The sequence below is a fragment of the Pseudophryne corroboree genome, chromosome 2 (assembly GCF_028390025.1).
Source record: "Pseudophryne corroboree isolate aPseCor3 chromosome 2, aPseCor3.hap2, whole genome shotgun sequence".
Lineage (NCBI taxonomy): Eukaryota > Metazoa > Chordata > Amphibia > Anura > Myobatrachidae > Pseudophryne > Pseudophryne corroboree.
The window spans coordinates 577229916-577248630 of NC_086445.1; the positions used below are offsets into that span (position 1 = coordinate 577229916).

At 45.7% G+C, this 18715-nt stretch overlaps 1 protein-coding gene across 3 annotated transcripts in view; it reads left to right on the forward strand.

Annotated features, from left to right (window-relative positions):
- The window catches only part of LOC135036672 (protein argonaute-3), a 239215-nt gene that overhangs the window by 104414 nt on the left and 116086 nt on the right, over positions 1-18715 (forward strand). For all 3 annotated transcript variants that reach the window (XM_063954469.1, XM_063954470.1, XM_063954471.1), the window contains one exon: positions 1449-1585. In XM_063954469.1, the coding sequence (XP_063810539.1) occupies positions 1449-1585 (137 nt within the window). The remainder of the gene's footprint in view (positions 1-1448; positions 1586-18715) is intronic.

The window sequence follows — 18715 nt, forward strand, 5'->3', positions numbered from 1 at the left end:
TATGTTTGGACAGAACCAACATATATGGCGAAAGGTGCTTTCCATAGCACATCCTCTCCAGCATTCCGGAATAAATTCTGCTCAATCGAGAGGGCACGTAGTAACATCTGTATAATAACTTGTAAGCATTCTCTTGATTCTGAAACACATTGAACTAGAGGCAGTATTATCCCAGACCTCAGCCCATTCCGTGTAATCTAAAGCAGTACCCAGATCAACTTCCTAAGCTGTTTTGTGGGGATCACGTAGAGGGGAAAACTACTCTAAAAGCAGTGTGTGCAAGAGACACATTAAGGGGTATATTCAATTGAAGTCTGATCCTTTCCAACATTAATTTGTCGGAATGGATTCGACCTGGGCTATTCAAAGCAATCTGAATTTGACTTTAAAAAAAGTCGAATTAAGATGCAGGAGCTGAGATGCGGGCAGAGGGGGAGAGCAGCGCCGGAGGAGACGGGGGGGGGGGGGGAAGCGCAGCGCTACAGCTCCGGCGCTGCTCTCCCCCTGTGCCTGCGGCTCTCCCGTCTCCGGCGCTGCTCTCCCCCTGTGCCCGCGGCTCTCCCATCTCCTCCGGCGCTGCTCTCCCCCTCTGCCCGCGGCTCTCCCGTCTCCTCCGGCGCTGCTCTCCCCCTGTGCCCGCGGCTCTCCCGTCTCCTCCTTCTCTCCTCCGGTGCTGCTGTCCCCCGTCTCCCCCCTCTAAGGTCCCTCGTCTCAGTCCGACATTTTTTTTTTACGTCGAACTGAGATGGTCGGAAACGTGGGCCAAATCCTGTCGAATTTGGCCCCGTTTCCCTCAAAAGTACGTGAATCGGCAGCTATCCCGCCGGTTCACGTACTATTTGACAAGTCGAATTCCCCGACTTGTCGAATAAAAATGCTGGGGATTGAATGGGTCGAATCACGATTCGACCTTAAAAAGTCGAAAAATGCCGTCTTTTCGACAGACTGCAGCTTTCGACCCTAATTGAATATACCCCTAAGCCTTTGGTCAAGGCACATCTCATACATAAATCCTTGAAGGTGGTAAGGGGTCTACTAGGGAGTAGGTGTTTATTTTTAGAATGATAGTGTCTGAGTTGTAGAAATTGAAACAAAATCCTAGATGGAAGAGCTGTGTCTGCCTGAATCTGGGGAAATGAGGAACATTTGTATCCCTAGTAATATTCAAGTGGAGAATGCCTCCCTTTTTCCACTGAGAAAATTAGATCCTGTTCTTACCCGGAAGGACCTCAGAGTTGTGAAGAATTAAGAGAACAGGAGAAGGACTATTTAAATTTCCTATTGGCGTAATTCCAGATGGACAACGAGCATAAGTAGAGATTCTTTACATACATTGATTGCCATTTGTTGGAAATGTAGGTTTTCTTTTTCCTGAATATTATTTGGTAATAATATTTTATTTTAGTATGTCATTGTAATTGTTTTTTGTTATTTTGCATTATTTTAAGGTACACCCCTGTGGGACGCTCCTTCTTCTCTGCTCCAGAAGGGTATGACCACCCTCTTGGAGGGGGGAGAGAAGTCTGGTTTGGATTTCACCAATCTGTCCGACCTGCCATGTGGAAAATGATGCTTAATATAGACGGTAAGAAGTATCAATATTGCATTACAAACAATGGGTGACCATCATTTTTGCAAGTAATTCTAAATACTAATGCATTTGTCTCATGTTTTTCTGCAGTATCCAAAATATGGCTGTAGCTTAGGGCTGGACAAATCTTGGTTGCCATGGTGACATAGCAGTGCTCCCTGGCAACCAGACCATGTGCTTTTCCCCTTCTGCACTAAAAACGGTCTCTAATAACCTTCTCTCAAGTGTGTTTAATGAGAACCATTAGAAAAGGTTACCAGTGATTACAGCTCACAGACAGTGTTGTGACGTACTGTTCCTGTATTCACTGAAATTCCCACAAGTTGGGTTTCACTACAGTGAGGCTTTGGCTGCAGTAGCAGCACGATGTGTTATATCACTGCTGCCAGACACTGGTATTACCCAGTACCAATATACATTGCAGATGGCTGAGAAGCTGTAACAGGGATTGCCATAAAGATAAACGATGACACTGCATGGGGTGATGGGGCACATGTATAGTATGCACATTTATATTTAGGTTACGTCTATGCTGGCTATCCTGTTATGTTATGTTCCCTGTTGGCAATCCTCCCCACATCCCACATCTTTTTTGTTGCTAACAATCATTTTTGGGCCAAAATTGCTGTTTAATTCTGCAGCTTTAGATGCTACTAATGCAGGGCTTACATTGTCAGATAACGTGTGTCAACATTCAATGCAAAACATTTCCCCACCAGATGCGACAGATCAATTATCGGATCATTTGGGCATGTTGGAAGATTTTTCATTTCCCGCTGTGCTATCATTGCTGATTCGGTCGCTACCAGTCACACTGCAGTTATCGGCCTGATTGGGCGATAATCTGCAGATCAGGCCAATAATTGCATAATGGTTACCCAGTTTGTGAATAACCAAAATTTCTCTGACGTCCTAAGTGGATGCTGGGGACTCCGTCAGGACCATGGGGAACAGCGGCTCCGCAGGAGACAGGGCACAAAAGTAAAAGCTTTAGGATCAGGTGGTGTGCACTGGCTCCTCCCCCTATGACCCTCCTCCAAGCCTCAGTTAGGTTTTTGTGCCCGGCCGAGAAGGGTGCAATCTAGGTGGCTCTCCTAAAGAGCTGCTTAGAATAAAAGTTTTGTTAGGTTTTTTATTTTCAGTGAGTCCTGCTGGCAACAGGCTCACTGCAACGAGGGACTTAGGGGAGAAGAAGTGAACTCACCTGCGTGCAGGATGGATTGGCTTCTTAGGCTACTGGACACTAGCTCCAGAGGGACGATCACAGGTACAGCCTGGATGGGTCACCGGAGCCGCGCCGCCGACCCCCTTGCAGATGCTGAAGAGAGAAGAGGTCCAGAAATCGGCGGCTGAAGACTTCTCAGTCTTCATGAGGTAGCGCACAGCACTGCAGCTGTGCGCCATTGCTCTCAGCACACTTCACACCAACGGTCACTGAGGGTGCAGGGCGCTGGGGGGGGCGCCCTGGGCAGCAATGAAAGTACCTATGCTGGCTAAAAATACATCACATATAGCCTCTGGGGCTATATGGATGTATTTAACCCCTGCCAGGTTGTCAGAAAAACGGGAGAAGAAGCCCGCCGAAAAGGGGGCGGGGCCTATTCTCCTCAGCACACAGCGCCATTTTCCTACACAGCTCCGCTGCTAGGAAGGCTCCCAGGCTCTCCCCTGCACTGCACTACAGAAACAGGGTTAAAACAGAGAGGGGGGGCACTTATTTGGCGATATTATTATATATTAAGATGCTATAAGGGAAAACACTTATATAAGGTTGTCCCTGTATAATTATAGCGTTTTGGTGTGTGCTGGCAAACTCTCCCTCTGTCTCCCCAAAGGGCTAGTGGGGTCCTGTCCTCTATCAGAGCATTCCCTGTGTGTGTGCTGTGTGTCGGTACGTGTGTGTCGACATGTATGATGACGATGTTGGTGAGGAGGCGGAGCAATTGCCTGTAATGGTGATGTCACTCTCTAGGGAGTCGACACCGGAATGGATGGCTTATTTAGGGAATTACGTGATAATGTCAACACGCTGCAAGGTCGGTTGACGACATGAGACGGCCGGCAAACCAATTAGTACCTGTCCAGGCGTCTCAAACACCGTCAGGGGCTTTAAAACGCCCATTTACCTCAGTCGGTCGACACAGACACAGACACGGACACTGACTCCAGTGTCGACGGTGAAAAAAAACAAACAAACGTATTTTCCATTAGGGCCACACGTTACATGTTAAGGGCAATGAAGGAGGTGTTACATATTTCTGATACTACAAGTACCACAAAAAAGGGTATTATGTGGGGTGTGAAAAAACTACCTGTAGTTTTTCCTGAATCAGATAAATTAAATGAAGTGTGTGATGATGCGTGGGTTTTCCCCGATAGAAAATTATTGGCGTTATACCCTTTCCCGCCAGAAGTTAGGGCGCGTTGGGAAACACCCCTTAGGGTGGATAAGGCGCTCACACGCTTATCAAAACAAGTGGCGTTACCGTCTCCAGATACGGCCGCCCTCAAGGAGCCAGCTGATAGGAGGCTGAAAAATATCCTAAAAAGTATATACACACATACTGGTGTTATACTGCGACCAGCGATCGCCTCAGCCTGGATGTGCAGCGCTGGGGTGGCTTGGTCGGATTCCCTGACTGAAAATATTGATACCCTTGACAGGGACAGTATTTTATTGACTATAGAGCATTTAAAGGATGCATTTCTATATATGCGAGATGCACAGAGGGATATTTGCACTCTGGCATCAAGAGTAAGTGCGATGTCCATATCTGCCAGATGATGTTTATGGACACGACAGTGGTCAGGTGATGCAGATTCCAAACGGCACATGGAAGTATTGCCGTATAAAGGGGAGGAGTTATTTGGGGTCGGTCCATCGGACCTGGTGGCCACGGCAACAGCTGGAAAATCCACCTTTTTTACCCCAAGTCACATCTCAGCAGAAAAAGACACCGTCTTTTCAGCCTCAGTCCTTTCGTCCCCATAAGGGCAAGCGGGCAAAAGGCCAGTCATATCTGCCCAGGGATAGAGGAAAGGGAAGAAGACTGCAGCAGGCAGCCCCTTCCCAGGAACAGAAGCCCTCCACCGCTTCTGCCAAGTCCTCAGCATGACGCTGGGGCCGTACAAGCGGACTCAGGTGCGGTGGGGGGTCGTCTCAAGAGTTTCAGCGCGCAGTGGGCTCACTCGCAAGTGGACCCCTGGATCCTACAAGTAGTATCCCAGGGGTACAGATTGGAAGTTCGAGACGTCTCCCCCTCGCAGGTTCCTGAAGTCTGCTTTACCAACGTCTCCCTCAGACAGGGAGGCAGTATTGGAAACAATTCACAAGCTGTATTCCCAGCAGGTGATAATCAAAGTACCCCTCCTACAACAAGGAAAGGGGTATTATTCCACACTATATTGTGGTACTGAAGCCAGACGGCTCGGTGAGACCTATTCTAAATCTGAAATCTTTGAACACTTACATACAAAGGTTCAAATCAAGATGGAGTCACTCAGAGCAGTGATAGCGAACCAGGAAGAAGGGGACTATATGGTGTCCCTGGACATCAAGGATGCTTACCTCCATGTCCCAATTTGCCCTTCTCACCAAGGGTACCTCAGGTTCGTGGTACAGAACTGTCACTATCAGTTTCAGACGCTGCCGTTTGGATTGTCCACGGCACCCCGGGTCTTTACCAAGGTAATGGCCGAAATGATGATCCTTCTTCAAAGAAAAGGCGTCTTAATTATCCCTTACTTGGACGATCTCCTGATAAGGGCAAGGTCCAGAGAACAGTTGGAGGTCGGAGTAGCACTATCTCAAGTAGTTCTACGACAGCACGGGTGGATTCTAAATATTCCAAAATCGCAGCTGTTTCCGACGACACGTCTGCTGTTCCTAGGGATGATTCTGGACACAGTCCAGAAAAAGGTGTTTCTCCCGGAGGAGAAAGCCAGGGAGTTATCCGAGCTAGTCAGAAACCTCCTAAAACCAGGCCAAGTGTCAGTGCATCAATGCACAAGAGTCCTGGGAAAAATGGTGGCTTCTTACGAAGCGATTCCATTCGGCAGATTTCACGCAAGAATTTTTCAGTGGGATCTGCTGGACGAATGGTCCGGATCGCATCTTCAGATGCATCAGCGGATAATCCTGTCTCCAAGGACAAGGGTGTCTCTTCTGTGGTGGCTGCAGAGTGCTCATCTACTAGAGGGCAGCACATTCGGCATTCAGGACTGGGTTCTGGTGACCACGGATGCCAGCCTGAGAGGCTGGGGAGCAGTCACACAGGGAAGAAATTTCCAAGGAGTGTGGTCAAGTCTGGAGACTTCTCTCCACATAAATATACTGGAGCTAAGGGCAATTTACAATGCTCTGAGCCTAGGAAGACCTCTGCTTCAAAGTCAACCGGTGCTGATCCAGTCGGACAACATCACGGCAGTCGCCCACGTAAACAGACAGGGCGGCACAAGAAGCAGGAGGGCAATGGCAGCAAGGATTCTTCGCTGGGCGAAAAATCATGTGATAACACTGTCAGCGGTGTTCATTCCGGGAGTGGACAACTGGGAAGCAGACTTCCTCAGCAGGAACGACCTCCACCCGGGAGAGTGGGGACTTCATCTGGAAGTCTTCCACATGATTGTGAACCGTTGGGAAAGACCAAAGGTGGACATGATGGCGTCCCGTCTGAACAAAAAACTGGACAGGTATTGCGCCAGGTCAAGAGACCCTCAGGCAATAGCTGGGACGCTCTGGTAACACCGTGGGTGTACCAGTCGGTGTATGTGTTCCCTCCTCTGCCTCTCATACCCAAGGTACTGAGAATTATAAGACGGAGAGGAGTAAGAACTATACTCGTGGCTCCGGATTGGCCAAGAAGGACTTGGTACCCGGAACTTCAAGAGATACTAAGAAGGGACTTGCTTCAGCAAGGATCATGTCTGTTCCAAGACTTACCGCGGCTGCGTTTGACGGCATGGCGGTTGAACGCCGGATCCTAAGGGAAAAAGGCATTCCGGAAGAGGTCATCCCTACCCTGGTCAGAGCCAGGAAGGAGGTGACCGCACAACATTATCACCGCATTTGGCGAAAATATGTTGCATGGTGTGAGGCCAGGAAGGCCCCCACGGAGGAATTTCAACTCGGTCGATTCCTGCATTTCCTACAAACAGGAGTGTCTATGGGCCTCAAATTGGGGTCCATTAAGGTTCAAATTTCGGCCCTGTCGATTTTCTTCCAGAAAGAATTGGCTTCAGTTCCTGAAGTCCAGAAGTTTGTCAAGGGAGTACTGCATATACAACCCCCTTTTGTGCCTCCAGTGGCACTGTGGGATCTCAACGTAGTTCTGGGATTCCTCAAATCACATTGGTTTAAACCGCTCAAATCTGTGGATTTGAAATATCTCACATGGAAAGTGACCATGCTGTTGGCCCTGGCCTCGGCCAGGCGAGTGTCATAATTGGCGGCTTTGTCTCACAAAAGCCCATATCTGATTGTCCATTCGGACAGGGCAGAGCTGCGGACTCGTCCCCAGTTTCTCTCTAAGGTGGTGTCAGCGTTTCACCTGAACCAGCTTATTGTGGTACCTGCGGCTACTAGGGACTTGGAGGACTCCAGGTTGCTAGATGTTGTCAGGGCCCTGAAAATATAGGTTTCCAGGACGGCTGGAGTCAGGAAAACTGACTTGCTGTTATCCTGTATGCACCCAACAAACTGGGTGCTCTTGCTTCTAAGCAGACGATTGCTAGTTGGATGTGTAGTACAATTCAGCTTGCACATTCTGTGGCAGGCCTGCCACAGCCAAAATATGTAAATGCCCATTCCACAAGGAAGGTGAGCTCATCTTGGGCGGCTGCCCGAGGGGTCTCGGCTTTACAACTTTGCCGAGCTGCTACTTGGTCAGGGGCAAACACGTTTGCTAAATTCTACAAATTTGATACCCTGGCTGAGGAGGACCTGGAGTTCTCTCATTCGGTGCTGCAGAGTCATCCGCACTCTCCCGCCCGTTTGGGAGCTTTGGTATAATCCCCATGGTCCTGACGGAGTCCCCAGCATCCACTTAGGACGTCAGAGAAAATAAGAATTTACTTACCGATAATTCTATTTCTCGTAGTCCGTAGTGGATGCTGGGCGCCCATCCCAGTGCGGATTGTCTGCAATACTTGTACATAGTTATTGTTACAAAAATCGGGTTGTTATTATTGTTGTGAGCCATCTTTTCAGAGGCTCCGCTGTTATCATGCTGTTAACTGGGTTCAGATCACAGGTTGTACAGTGTGATTGGTGTGGCTGGTATGAGTCTTACCCGGGATTCAAAATCCTTCCTTATTGTGTACGCTCGTCCGGGCACAGTATCCTAACTGAGGCTTGGAGGAGGGTCATAGGGGGAGGAGCCAGTGCACACCACCTGATCCTAAAGCTTTTACTTTTGTGCCCTGTCTCCTGCGGAGCCGCTATTCCCCATGGTCCTGACGGAGTCCCCAGCATCCACTACGGACTACGAGAAATAGAATTATCGGTAAGTAAATTCTTATTTTCTTAAACATGTATAAAATGGTAGGATACTGTAAGTGTGTTTGTTCTGTTTTATCAGGATTTCAGGAGATCATGTTAGGATTTAGCACCATTCTTAGGCAAAATATTTTTTACATTTGATTACACTTTAATGGATTTGCTATGCACATATCTTTGGTGCACTTGGCCTTTCTGCTACGCTGTAAAGGATATACATGAACACTCATTCTAGTGGAACTTATCTGTACTTGGTCTGCCCAATAGCTCTGTCATTCTAGTAACCACCTGGGCATATGTGACGTAGGTATGTCTAAAAGTGAGTAAAAGTCCCCCATATTACATGTTCCTTAAACCCCAATTCCTGCTACCACAAAATTTTGGTTCAAGAACAAACGCTCCTGAGATTTCAGTTATCCCTGATTATTCAAAAATAGCATCACAACCTACATAAAGAGGGAATTCATTTACCCGCGATCATTGGGGCTACTCGGTTAGTCCGACAAGCCGGCGCGACTTATCTGGGATTTTATTTCATCTGCCTCTAGCGAAAAAGCACAGGTTTCACTGGACTGGATCTGGGAAACACTGACATTTAATCCACTAAATAGAGTACGATTTCCCAAACATATGCATAGGAAACATGATTAAATTACATGGATGCCAAGGGATGATGCATTGGGCCTGATGTACACCTGTTTGAGCAGTGTAAAATCCACACATTTTTATTATATTTAACAAATAAAGCTGCATGCACATGCAAATTTGCGCACTGTGCTGAAAAAGGGCGGACTAACATAGGTCACTTACAGTAAGTATGATGCCAACTTGCACAGAGAGGCATATACTGTACATCTGTCGGGTGTCTACAGGAAGATGATGATGATGATGATGATGGGGCTTTTTCAGAGATGTGGAGTCTGGTTCTTCATTGTTGGGATGCCGCTGTCGGTCATGTGAACTGCAGCATCCCAACCGTCGGGATTTCATATGTATTCTGTTTTTAATCATGAACACAAGTTTTCATTGGCAGATAGCAAATTCACCTCTGAAGCTTTAACATGTTGATCGTGCATATATTTATTTGTGGGCCTATATTTCAATTCTTTCTTCTGCAGGGTCCACAGGTTATCCACAGGATAAATATTGGGATATTTGGAAGCGACAGTGGACTGGCACCAACGATCAAAGCTTTCTGCCTCCCAGAGTGCAACGGGCCAGTCCCCTATATTCACGCCTCCTGGCTTAGGCAGTTCAGTTCTTTGTTTGGTGCTGTAGGAGCCAGATCATGGTCAGTGGGCTGCTGATTTTTAGCAGCCATAAGCTTTTTATTTTATTTTTATAGTCTTACTATTTTTTTTTTTTTTTTTTGAGCGATCTTTCTAAAAAGCGTCTTATACATACCTTAGAGTCGCTCCAACAACTCCCCTCCGTGTCGCGACAACGCTTTTCCACATGTACAGTGCTGTTTCGGTGGGCGTCTGTGTAGGATGTACTAGCAAGTCCAGCAGACGTTACCAGGCTGTGGCCGGAACACGGGGAGAAGGTAAGGCATCGGTTCCATTTAGCGGGGGAGATGCAAGAGACAGCCGCACTGTTTCGGGACGGAGACTACCGAACAGTCGCTGATGCGGCTGCCACCTCGGGTTCACCAGCGCTATGTCCCAGGGATCATAAGCTCCAGGGATTAGTATGATTCTGCGATTCCTGAGATTGATGTTAGCAGTGGGGAGTAAGGCGCTCCCCTGGTCGCACCTCCGCCCGGTTCATGACCAGTTTCCTCTGAGTTTCCCGCCATGAACTGATTTCCCGCTTCCATCTGAGACTCTGTGTATCTACTAGGACCCAGTCGCAGCATAGGCGGCTGTATGACTGCTGCGTCAGTGTTCACTTGGGTGTCTGTGTTCACTGTAGGTTCACGGGGCGGTTGTGTACACTAATAGTGTTTGGATCCACTCATCGTTCACTAACGTATTGATCGATCCTGGAAGCGGGGTGAAGTCTTCCTGTATCCAACTCTCCAGAGCCGGGTGATATAGCACTAAGTCTCTACCTTTGAGTATGAATAGTTGGATAAGTGCCTGATGCCGTTTCTTCCGCTGTGCGACTGAATACGTTTAAACTCCTATATAAGGTAATGCAGTAATATGTTTCTCCTACATACTTGAAATTTATCTGTAGTTGATTACTGTATGTGCTCATATTGCTTATTATACTAATCTACAACCTGTGACTGATTGCTAGTGTGATTGTTGAATATAATTCTGTCAGTTTCTGTGTATTCCGATCCTCAATGCTGGTGCAAACCAGGGAGTGATCGGATTGTATATCACAGTCACAAATTGTGTAGTTAACACTGTAAAAGTGTGTGATTTCTTTATCATGTCTAAGAGAGGCAAGGGTGAGGAGGATACACTCTCCACAGCAGCACCAACACTCATTTCATGTTTGTCTTGCAAAGCTAGGTTAACCTCTCAGGATCTGGTTCAAAATGGATTATGTGCAAATTGTTGTAACGTTCACCAAAGTCTACTGAATAATCCGAGGCAAGCACAGGTTCAAGTTGAATCCCCATGGGCTACTTTTGCACAGACATTATCCAATATAGCTGAGCGGATAATGCCAGCTCCTATACCAGGGGTAGGTTACCCTGTAAACCCTTACATGCTACATTCCCCCTGTGGTTTATCACATCCAGTAGAGGAATCTGCAGCCTCTCCACAACAGGCTTAAAGGCTGGTTGTAAGTAAATCACATAGATATGAAACAACATCTTCATAGTCTACACATGTTTCAGATGAGGACTCATCGCACTCCAGGTCTGCATACAGAGACGAGGATGAAGGCCTCAGCTCAGTGGACATACCTGAGCTAATTAGTGCTATGAAAGCCATTCTATCCTTATAGGAGGCAGCAGAGCCTTTGTTAAAATCCAAGGCACCTGTGTTTAAACCTCCCAAAACAGTTACGACTGAGTTTCCTGGGTCAGAACAGCTGCCGGAAATTATGCAAGAGGCTTGGGTAAAACCCAGTAAGAAGTTTAGCATTCCAAAGAAATGGAATTCCAATTATCCTCTTCCGGCTGGGGACTGTTTAAAAAGGGAGGTGGCTCCCAAAGTAGATACGCATGTCATTCAGTTGGTGCGAAAATCTACATTACCTCTGCCTTCAACATCATTAAATGATGTTACAGGCTAGAAGCGTTACTGGTAAAAAGGGCAAACTAGAAATACTTGCAGCAAGCAAACAGTATGATATTATAGGCATTACTGAAACTTGGTGGGACGAATCTCATGATTGGACAGTCAATCTAGAGGGCTATACACTGTTTAGGAGAGACAGACTAAATAAAAAGGGTTGAGGGGTGTGTCTTTACGTAAAGCCGTTTTTAAAACCTGATATACAAGAAGATATTCAGGAGGGGACTGTAGACACTGTCGAGACATTATGGGTAGAAATTGCATGCGGGGAAAAAGGAATAAAAAAGTTAGTATTGGGTGTATGCTATAGGCCGCCTGGTATCAACGCATCTGATGAGGGATTGTTACTAAAGCAAATTGAAAGAGCAGCAGGAGTAGGAGACATAGAAGTGATGGGAGATTTTAACTATCCAGAGATAAACTGGAAAAACGATTCATGTGATACTGCTAGGGGCAGTATGTTTTTAAACACACTTAATGATAACTACTTAGTTCAACTAATTGAGGAACCAACTAGGTACAATGAAATCTTAGACCTGGTATTAACAAACAATGGGGATTTGGTATCGGGTATTATAGTAGGGGAACCTATAGGAAACAGCGACCACAATATGGTCACATTTAATATCAGTTTTCATAAGCAGCCCTATACTGGCTCAACTAGGACTCTAAACTTTAGCAAAGCGAATTTTTAAAGGATGAGGGTATTTTTCAGGGATATTGAATGGGAAGGTTTGTTTTTAGGAAAAAATACTACGGAGAAATGGAAGGTACTAAAATTCCTGCTAGCTAAAAATACTCTCAAATATATTCCTACGAGCAGCAAAAAAAGGAATAAAAATCATAAACCGATGTGGCTTAACAAAAAGATAAAGGAACTTATGGGCAAGAAAAGGCGAGCATTTAAAAAATACAAATCTGACGGGGAAGCAGAGTCATTTCAGCACTATAAGGAATGTAACAAAATATGCAAAAAAGGAAATAAGCGGCTAAAGTAGAAACTGAAAAACTAGTAGCAAAGGAAAGCAAAGCGAATCACAAAAAAATATTTAAATACATTAATAGCAAGAGATTAAAGAAGGAGAGTATAGGCCCTTTAAAAGACAAGTTGGGTATCTTAAGCAAAAATGATAATGACATAGCGGACACACTAAATGAGTTTTTTTCAACAGTATTTACTAGGGAGGACCCAATTCAGGGACTAACACATAATCTCAATAATGAGAATATCCCACTGATAGGTACTTATTTAAGCGAGGAAGTAGTCTGTGACCGATTAAAACATTTAAAGATTAATAAGTCACCAGGTCCCGATGGTATTCACCCAAGGGTTCTAATGGAGCTTCACTCTGAACTTGCAAAACCGCTATTTTTGATCTTTAAGGATTAAGTAATATCGGGTATGGTTCCCAAAGACTGGCGTATAGCGGAAGTAGTGCCTATATTCAAAAAGGGTTATAAAGCTGAACCAGGTAATTATAGACCAGTTAGTCTTACATCTATAGTGGGGAAAGTATTGGAAGGTATTCTAAGAGATAGTATTCAGAAGTTCCTTGAAGTCAATAAGGTTTTTAAAAGGAATCAACATGGGTTTATGAAGGACAGATCCTGTCAAACCAACTTACTTGGCTTTTATGAAACAGTAAGCACAAACCTAGATCAGGGTAAAGAGGTGGATGTAATCTTTTTAGATTTTGCCAAAGCATTCGATACTGTACCACACGAGACTTATCTACAAGCTACAAGAATCAGGGCTAGGAAGCACAATATGCACTTGGGTCAAAAACTGGTTAGATAATAGAGAGCAGCGCATTGTGGTTAATGGATCTATTTCAAATTGGACTGAAGTGCTAAGTGGTGTGCCGCAAGGCTCAGTATTAGGACCGCTATTGTTCACAACCTAACAGAAGGTCTAGAGAGCATGGTGTCAATTTTTGCAGATGATACCAAATTGTGTAAAGTTATAAATGCGGAGGGGGATGCTGAGTCGCTTCAGAACAACTTAGTTAAATTAGAAGCTTGGGCAGAGAAATGGAGAATGTGCTTTAATACAGACAAGTGTAAGGTAATGCACTGTGGTAACAAGAACACAAATAACACCTACCTACTAAATGGGGTAAAATTAGGGGATTCTGTACTGGAAAAGGACTTAGGTGTCCTCATAGATGGCAAACTAAGCAGTAGTACCCAAAGTAAGACTGCAGCAAAGAAGGCTAATAAGATATTAGTATGCATAAAACGGGAATTGATGCTAGGGACGAGAGTATTATACTCCCGTTATATAAATCACTTGTGAGGCCACACCTTGAATACTGTGTACAATTCTGGGCACCATACTACAAAAAGGATATCCTGGAGCTAGAAAAGGTTCAGGAGCGGGCGACCAAACTAATTAAGGGTATGGAGATGCTGGAATACGAGGAAAGGCTTGCAAGACTAGGCATGTTTACACTGGAAAAGAGGAGATTAAGAGGGGGCACGATCAACATCTACAAATATATAAGGGGACAATATACAGATCTTGCGCAGGACCTGTTTTTGGTTAGATCAACACAGAGAGCTCGTGGACACTCGCTCAGGTTAGAGGAGAGGAGATTCCGCACAATACGGCGTAAAGGCTTTTTTACGGTAAGGACGATACGTGTTTGGAATGTCCTGCTTGAGGGAGTTGTAATGGCCGACTCAGTCAACACCTTTAAGAATGGGTTTGATAAATTCCTAATGGATAAGGATATCCAGGGTTACGGGGCATAGTCACGCACTATGGTTATTATAAAAAAGAGGGGTAAAACGTAACGGCAGTCATCAACTTCAGTCAAAATTTTATACAAAATAATCCTTCATAGGAGACCACAAATAGGTTGTACTCGATGGACAATTGTCTTTTTTCAACCTTAGATACTATGTTACTATGTTAATATGTTAGATAGGAAACTAGATGGTTTTTTAAAAACCATTTTCTCCATGTCTGGAGCAATTGTAAGACCAGCCATGGCTTCAGCCTGGATGGCAAAAGCAGTGGCATCCTGGGCTGATGCATTGGAGGATGATCTTTCATTGTCATCTAGAAAGCAAAAATCCCATATTGCACATATTAAACAGGCGGCTATTTTTATGGAAGAAGCAGCCTTGGATATGGGTACAATGGTTTCTCAAGTATCCGCTTCAGCAGTAGCAGCTCGCAGAGCAGTTTGGCTACATATATGGAAAGCTGACTCAGAATCTAAGAAGATTCTAGAGTTTTTTCCTTTTACTGGAGATATTTTTTTTGGTAAAGAATTAAACAGTATTTTGAAATCAGAAGCAGACTCCAAGAAAGTGAAGTTTCCTTCCGCATACAAATCCAAGCCTAGATTGCCAGCTTTTCGGACTCAAGGAAAAGGAAAGGGTTATGGCAAACAGTCTAAATCTGACAAGTCTATTCATACTAAAAAGCATTGGGCTACCAGAGGGCCGGCTTCCAAGTCAGAAGATAAGCCATCAGCCTGATGGTGCGGGCCTCCACCTGGGGGATCCCAGGGTAGGAGGCCGACTTCTTCTTCATTTTGCACAGATCTGGCAGCAGTCCACCACGGATGCCTGGTTGCAAGAAGCGGTATCTCACGGTTATGCGTTTGCCTTCAAGAAACACCCTCTACAAAGGTTTTTTTGTACTAGCCCGTCTTCAGTGGAAATGAAAGCCATGGCTTTGCAAGAGGTAGTTCAGAAGTTGCTTCAGTCAGGAGTGATAATTCCAGTTCCTCCTGTACAATAAGGACAAGGTTTTTATTCCAACCTGTTTCTGGTACAGAAGCCATACTCAATCTCAAATTGCTGAACTAGTACATTTGGGTGCCTCGGTCTCATATTGAGACTTTACGTTCCATTATTTTGGCCATAGGGCTGGAGGATTTTATGGTATCCCTGGATATCCAGGATGCTTACCTGCATGTTCCTATAGCACCGTCCCATCAGTGCTATCTCAGGTTTGCTATCCTCCAGCAACACTTTCAGTTTCAGGCCCTACCGTTTGGACTGGCCACAACTAGAGTGTTCACCAAAATTATGGTGATTATGGCAGCTTATCTCCGTCAGCAGGGGATAAGGATTTTTCCATACCTCGACGACTTATTAATCTGGCACAGTCTCAGGAATAGCTTCAGTGTTCTCTACAACAGACAATAGCTTGTTTGCAAAACATGGTTGGCTCATAAATTGGGCAAAGTCGTCCCTGGTTCCGTCACAACGGATGACTCACTTGGGGTCTCTGTTGGATTAGCGTCTTCAGAGAGTTATTTTACCTCTGCACAAAATATCCAAAATTCAGTCAAGAATCCGGAGCTGCTACACAGTCAAAGAGTATCCATTCACGCAGCAATGCGTGTGATAAGGTTTATGGTGTTGAAATTCGACATGGTGGAGTATGCTCTATTCCATTTGAGGCCTCTACAACGTCTGATCCTTTCCAGATGAAATGGGTTATGGCAGACAATAAAAACACAGACTATGGTCCTTCCTCTGGAAGTAAGGAGGTCATTAGCTTCGTGACTACAGACATCCCATCTGGACAAAGGGTTACCCTTTTGGATATCAGATTGGTAAGTTCTGACAACGGATGCTAGTTTTCAAGGCTGGGGAGCAGTGTCAGGAAGAAGTTGCTTCCAAGGGCAGTGGACCAAGGAAGAAAGTTGCCTGCCAATAAATATATTGGAACTTCGGGCCATATATATGGCACTCATTCAGGCAAAGGACATCCTCCAGGGGAAACCAGTTCAAATTCGCTCGGGTAATGTAACGGCAGTAGCGTACCTCAATCATCAGGGAGGAACTTGCAGCCAAAAAGCAATGTAGGAGGTAAGCCACACGTTAAGGTGGGCAGAGCTTCATCATCCGCAGTATTCATTCTGGGAGTCCTAAACTGGGAAGCAGATTTTCTCAGTCAGCATGCCATTCATGCAAACGAATGGGCTCTACACCCCGAGGTCTTCCAGACTCTGGTAGACAAGTGGGGGTAACCGGAGATAAAACTTATGGCGTCCCGTCCGAACAACAAAGTTCCCACATATGGGAACAAAGGATCCCAGAGCGATCTTTGTGGATGCCCTGTCAGTGAGATGGGACTTTAATCTGGCCTATGTGTTTCCACGATTGCCCTGTTAACCAGGGTGACGAGGAAGGTAAAACAAGGAAAGGAGCCGTGATACTAAAAGCTCCGGCTTGTCCCAGAAGACATTGGTACACAGATCTGCAGAGGCTGTCGATGGATGTTCCATTCCTACTCCTTCAACGTCCAGGTCCACTGTCCCAGGGTCCTTGCTATTACAAGCATCTGGATCGACTGTCTTTGACGGCGTGGCTCTTGAGACTTCCATCCTGAAAGCAAGAGGATTCTCACAACAGGTAATTCAAACAATACTCGGAGCAAGGAAACCATCCTCAGCTCGCATTTATCACCGAATATGGAAAGCCTATATTCATGGTGTGGTGATTGGAAATTTTGACTCTAGGTCTTTCGGAGTTTCCAGAGTCTTAGCATTCCTTCAGGCAGGAATGTACAAAGGTCTACGGGTGGCTTCCTTGAGAGTGCAGGTGACAACATTGACTGTATGGTACCAAAAGAATATTGCTAACCAACAGGATGCTCGCACTTTTTCCAGGGATTGCTTCACATCCAACCTCCTTTTGTCCCTCCTGCAGTGCTTTGGGATTTAAGTTTAGTCCTAAAGGCGCTTCAAGTTGCTCCGTTTGAATCACTGAAGCAAGTGGATCTTAAATGGCTGACAGCTAAAGTTCTTTTTTCTGCTGGCTATTGCTTCAGCTAGAAGAGTTTCAGATTTAGGGCCATTAGTATGTCGCCTTACTTTTCTGATTTTTCATTCAGATAGAGCAGTTATCAGAACCAAATGTGGGTATCTTCCTAAGGTGGTGTCTAAATTCCACCTTAACGAAGAAATTGTAGTCCCGGCCTTCCAAGGGCCAGACCTTTCTGCGGGAGATGCATCTTTGGATGTAGTCCATGCCCTAATGATCTACGTGGGTCAGTGCCATCAGAAAGACACTCCCCCCCCCCCCCCCCCCCCCCTCTACTGTTTTCACAAGAGAGGATGGCCTGCTGACAAGCAGACACTGGCGAGGTGGGTTCGGATTACTATTTCAGAAGCATATTCTCAAGCTGATCTCCCTATTCCGGCTAATATCTCTGCTCACTCTACTCGTAAGGTAGGTTCATCATGGGCAGCACAGAGTGGTGCTTCAGCTGTACAGATATGTAAGGCAGCCACATGGTCTTCCATTAACACATTCATTAGACATTATGACTTTGATACCTTTTACTCTCAGGACGCTGAATCCGGGCGAAGGATTCTCCTTTCCAATCAGGAGCGTCCCCACCACTAAATTTGTTTTGGGACATCCAATGTTTATCACAGGGATCCCACCCTGATGCACCTGATTTGAGGATCCTTTCACCTACTAACGTCCTTCTTGTACGGAATGGTGTTCATGTGTGTTCTCACCTGATTAGGGCTCCCTATGATGCTCCTGCCTTGAGCTTTGGAAAACAACTGAATTGCTTGAGCCAGGAGGCGGGGATATAGGGGACTGGCCCATTGCATTCTGGGAGGCCGGAAGCTTTGATCGTTGGTGCCAACCCGCTGTCGCTACCTCATATCCCAGTGTTTATCCTGTGGATACTGTGGACTTAGGTGCCGGTTCGCTTATACGTGCATGCCAATATGGACAATCTTGTCCATATTAGCTTGCACTGCTATGGAGCCGGGTGACGGGGGGAGTGAAGAAACTTCACCCCCCCCCCCAGCCGCATCGACCGTCGAGCAGCTCAGTGTCGGGATGCCGAATGTGTAAGGCCCATTAGATGCGCCTTGCAATGTGTACATCTCCGTGTAAGGGTATAAGTAATCCATTTTTATATGAGGCTTTTGCACCATATGCAGCAGTGACCTATATAGCTTCTGTATGTGGCTGATATTTATTGATGACGCATTTCATGTGGCTGCTTCCACTGGTCACAAATTTGTACAGAGGTTTCCCAAAAAATAATATTTTTTGTATTGGCAATATACGTGAATTTGAGGGGATCATAGTTGACTGACCACCTTACCGTAATAAACAGGTGACAAAAATCACTCCATTTACTTAAAACCATGTTATCTGAACACCCCCTATCTTTAGAAGCTATTAGGACCATATGCGTTATTACTTCCCTAATTAGGGACGTAGTTAAAATGCCAGCGTTCAGTCGGCATCCCGCCCGCCTGGACAACGTATTACACCCCCTAACTCAGGCATGTCCAAACTGCGGCCCTCCAGCTGTTGTGAAACTACATATCCCAGCATGCCCTGACACAGTTTTGCTGTCAGAGAATGCTAAAGCTGTGTCGGGGCATGCTGGGATGTGTAGTTTCTCAACAGCTGGAGGGCCGCAGTTTG